Source organism: Protobothrops mucrosquamatus, unplaced genomic scaffold (genome assembly GCF_001527695.2).
Source record: "Protobothrops mucrosquamatus isolate PMUCROS unplaced genomic scaffold, P.Mucros_1.0 scaffold4994, whole genome shotgun sequence".
NCBI lineage: Eukaryota > Metazoa > Chordata > Lepidosauria > Squamata > Viperidae > Protobothrops > Protobothrops mucrosquamatus.
Window position 1 is genome coordinate 64,744 of NW_015390875.1, and position 4,857 is coordinate 69,600.

General features: G+C 40.3%; 1 protein-coding gene across 1 annotated transcript in view; it reads left to right on the forward strand.

Annotated features, from left to right (window-relative positions):
• LOC107299476 (major histocompatibility complex class I-related gene protein-like) overlaps positions 1–2,160 on the forward strand; it is a 25,491-nt gene extending 23,331 nt beyond the window's left edge. The window contains exon 5 of the mRNA XM_015828830.1: positions 2,129–2,160. Coding sequence (XP_015684316.1) covers positions 2,129–2,160 — 32 coding nt within the window. The remainder of the gene's footprint in view (positions 1–2,128) is intronic.
• Positions 2,161–4,857: the final 2,697 nt, after the last annotated feature.

Here is a 4,857-nt window from a genome sequence, read left to right on the forward strand (position 1 = left end):
CCACCCCTTTCTTTGGCATCCTGTAGAGCAGTGGTTCTCAACCTTTTTAATGCCGTGACCCCAACCGGTCATAAGTCGAGGACTAAACCGGTCGTAAGTCGAGGACTAAACCGGTCGTAAGTCGAGGACTAAACCAGTCGTAAGTCGAGGACTACCCAACCGGTCGTAAGTCGAGGACTTTCCCTGCCCAGGAGCACCGTGCATGCGTGGTTCCGCCCCCTGTGCCGGCTGAGGCGTAGCTGGCAAGCGGCAGAGACGGAGCAGGCCGACCACCAGCTGGCCCAGCCCAAGGGAGGTAAGGCACCTGCCGGAAAAGGGGAAAAATGGTGGACAAAAAAAAATGGCAGACAAAAAAAATGGCGGACAGCCTTGCTTGGTGACCCCCGTGAAATGGTCGATCGACCCCAAATGGGGTCCCGACCCACAGGTTGAGAACCACTGCTGTAGAGCCTTTAATTTTATTCTATCCTTCTTACCAGACCACACAAATTCTAAGATTATTTTATTTAACTCCTTGAAAAATTTCTTGTCTAGTTGAATTGGGATATTCTGAAACAAAAATATCATTTTGGGTAGGATGTTCATTTTTACTGCTGCAATTCTCCCGAGTAATGAAAGACATTCTAGATCTACTTTAATATTCTGTACCAATTTACCATAGTTGTCATCTTTGATTGATGAGCAGCGTGCTGAAATAACTATCCCTAGGTATTTTAACTTGGAAACTACTTGTATGCCTAATTTTGCCTTGAGGTTTCCTTTTTGTATGTTAGTCATATTTTTTGTAATGATCTTTGTTTTATTTTTATTTATTTTTAAGCCTGCACGATCCCCGTACTCTTCCAGAATTTTGAATAGTTTCTGCCCTGAATGTTCTGGGTCTTCTAATATAAATGCTAGGTCATCTGCATAAGCCTGAAGTTTATATGTTTCTTTCTTAAGATTAAGAAAGTCCTTTATTTATTTATTTTATTTTATTTTTAAGACTTATATGCCGCCCTTCTCCCCACGGGACTCAGGGCGGCTCACAGCATATTAAAACAACATAGTACATTTCCCCAATAAAAGCCAATTAAAAACCAAATATTTGTAGCTGTGTCTCTTATTAAAATCATTAAAAATTATCCCTATTTAAAATTCACCCTAGGTCAGTCCCNTTTTCCCTGGCTTCCATTAATTTTAATTGTTGGATCATAAATTGCCAATTAACATTGTCAAAAGTCTTCTGTGCATCGAGAAACAGAAGTGCCACTTGCCGATCACTATGTGATTCGTAAAATTCGAGGATGTCTAGAATTGTTCTTATATTCCGTTTAGTCTGCCTGTTTGGTAAGAACCCATTTTGGTCTGGATGTATAAAATCAATTAGGTACTTTTTGAATCTCTCCGCCATTATTGAGGCGAAAATTTTGTAATCCGAATTCAATAGTGATATAGGTCTATAATTTTGTATCCTTGTTTTTTCCGCTTCTTCTTTTGGGATCAATATTATATTTGCCTCTGACCAAGACTTAGTATTTTAGCTTCGGTTAGTACTGCGTTAAAGACCTCTAATAGGTATTGATTAAATACACTTTGTTGCTCTTTATATAATTCTACAGGTATTCCATCTGGGCCTGTCGCCTTATTAATTTTTTGTTTATTTATAGCTCTAATTATTTCAGTCATGCTTATTTCCTCATTTAACATACCTAGTTTTTATTTCCTCCGGTATCTTCGGTATGTCTACCTTTTCTAAGTATTCTATTATCCATTCAGCACTTCTTCCCTCATTTCTCTTATATAGATGCGTAATATCTCTGAGCAATTCCCCTTTTTATAATCTCCTCCCCCTGAATTTCTCCTTTTTCATCTTCCAAATTGATGATCCATGACTTCTCTTTCTGCCTTCTTAATTTATACGCCAACCATCTTCCTGGTTTATTTGCGTGCTCAAAGTTATTTTGCTTGGCTGCCTGTAATTTTTGTGCTAACTTTTCCGATTCCTCTATACTGAGTTTGTGTTTAATTAAATCCATTTTGTTTTTCAATCCTTTGTTTTCAGGGTCTCTCTGGAATAGTGTTTTGGCCTGTTTGTATTCTTCCTCAAGCCTCATCCTATATCGCTTTTTCTCTTTATTTCTCTTAGCCATGTACGATATTGCGACACCCCTCGTGTAAGCTTTAGCCGTGTCCCAGAGGTTCTGCAGGGATGTGTCCTCATTACCATTCGCTTGAAAGAAAAGATGCATTTCTTTCTCCATGGTTTCCTTAAATTCTTTTTCTTTAAGAATCCCTCTTTGGAAAGTCCATCTTGGCCTGCTTCTTTGACCTTTCAAGCGAAAACTTATTGGATTATGATCTGCCCAGAAGCTGGATTCTATGTCTATTTCTAGTATTTCCGAGGCTAATTCTTTTGAAACCATAACATGTCTATCCTAGTCCACGATCTATGTCTGTTAGAAAACTATGTGTATTCCCTCTTATCATGATTCCTTTCCCTCCAAACATCATGTAAGCTAAGATCTGAACACATCTCAAAAAAAGTTTTGGGAAGTGTTTTTTTTTTATTTCCTTTCCTTGCCTCTGTGCTTTTATGGTCTTTTGTTTTATCTGCAATAGCATTGAAGTCTCCGATTATACAGAAGCCATCTCCCTCTATATCACTCAGCTTATTATGAAGATTTTTAAAAAAGGATACTTGAGCTCCATTTGGGGCATATATTACAACAATAATTATGTTTCTTTTATTCAATTTAGCCTCAACAATCAAAACCCTTCCCTCTTTATCTTTATAGATTTGTTTCGAAGTTATTTTCTGCTTAACATACAGGGCTGCTCCTCTTTTTTTCCCCTCGTCAAGTGAAGCATATAGTCTACCTAATTTAGGTTGTTCTAAAAGGTATTCTTGATCTTTTTTTTATATGAACCTCCTGTAAGGCAGTAATATCCGCATTTAATTTGGTAAGCTTATGAAAAACTTTCCGGCGCTTTGCTGGTGCATTCAACCCTCTAATATTGGTTGACCAAATCCTATACTCCTCTCCCATTGTCTTGTTTTTGTCGTGTCTTTGTGCTTCTTGTGATTCTTATTTCCTTCACCGCCTCTGAGTTTCTCCCCTGTTTTCCTAACCTATCTTGACCGCTTCTCCCTCTCACTTCCTCCATGCTTTGCTCAGTCTCTCTATTCTCCGACATTCTCTCAGTATATCTTCTTTTTTCAAGCATATCTCTTTCTATGCCAAGGTCCCTCAGGTCTTCCTCTGAGGCACAGTATTGCCTGTAGAAATCTTTCGCTTTCTCTACTGTATCCAATCTAAACCTCTTATCCTGCCAGGTCACGATAAGCCCCTCTGGTGTTAACCATCTAAAATTTACATTGCTTTGATGTAACTTGGATGTCTGGAAGAGGTAATTCTTTCGGAGGTCTCTCATCCTTTTTGGTATTTGTTTTAACACTATGATTTGTTTCCCTCCGTAGCTAAATATAATTGAATTTGGGGAATTGGCTGGCTTCTGGATGTCCAGCCTAGACCTCAGGAGACCTCCCAGGCCTAGAACGGCCTACCGGAAGTGTATGATGCCACTTCTGGAAGTCCGTTCTAGGCATCGGAGGCCCAGTCCTGCATCACATAATAGAACCGGCTGTTCAGGTATTGGAATCCCACCACTGACTATATTTAAACCCGTTAAGAATGGAGTTTTAATTGATATTGTCACCCCTATTATGATGGTTCTCTACATGGATTAATATCTTAAATATGGATGGGACAATTGTGTTTTTTTCTACTGTTTACTGATAGGACAAGTTGTGCATGAACATTTATTTTACATCAGCATATGAATAGTGTAGGATTGGAGACATGGGTCCACATTAAAAAGGGGCATTGGTAAAACTATGATTTCTTTTTTGTTTCTCTTGACTAAAGTCTCCATTTCCCTTTTTGTTTTAATACTTTTGTTCTCTTCTTGTTCCTTCTTTTACACTGCACAAAATCAACTGCTTGTACAAACTATAAAATAAAATGTAAGTTTTTCTACTGGGCTCTCTTCTCTACTTTCTTAGAGAGACCCCTCTTTATTAAAGTATTCTAATGAATTGCCTTTAAATGATCTTCCAACTCAGTTGTTTATTGGAGAAGGCACAATCTGAGGCCAGATTTTGGCCATCAGTCTGTCTGTGAAAAATTGTTGGAGGGGGTTAAAAGAAGAAGACAAAATTCCTATGAAAAGGGAGCTACATTTCCTCTTCTCTGAAAATGAGGGGCTAGGCCCTGTAGATTTGCCAATAATAATATATGATATTTATGTCCTGCTGTACTCTCAGTGACTCAGATGGCACAAAAGTGCTGCGAAAATTAAGATCCTAGCAAGGCGTTTCTCAGCCTTGGCAACTTAATGATGTGAAATTCAGAACTTCAGAATAACAGAATTGAAAGGGACCTTGGAGGTCTTCTAGTCCAACCCCCTGCTCAAGCAGAAGACCCTATACCTTGGGTGGCGAACCTATGGCACACGTGCCAGACTGGGCACAAAGAGCCCTTTCTGTCGGCACGTGTGCCAGAGGGATGCTCCCCTCCCCCTCTCCACGTGCACCTGACTAGTGGTTCTCACCCACCTCAGGAGCCAGTTCCAGCCCTGCCCCTCCTCTCTTGTAAATCCCACCCAGCTGATCCCTCCCTTGAGGCTGTTCCTTCTCCTCCTTCCCTGGGCTGATCTTGTCTGATCCCCCAGCCTGGACGGTGGGATTCTTCCTCTGGGGTCCCTCCCAGGCTGACACTGCCTGCTTTTTCCCTCCTCTCTGCAGCATGAGTGGACACTCCCAGCATGAGGAGAGACGAAAAATGTCAGGGAATTATGCAGCCAATGTCCAAATGG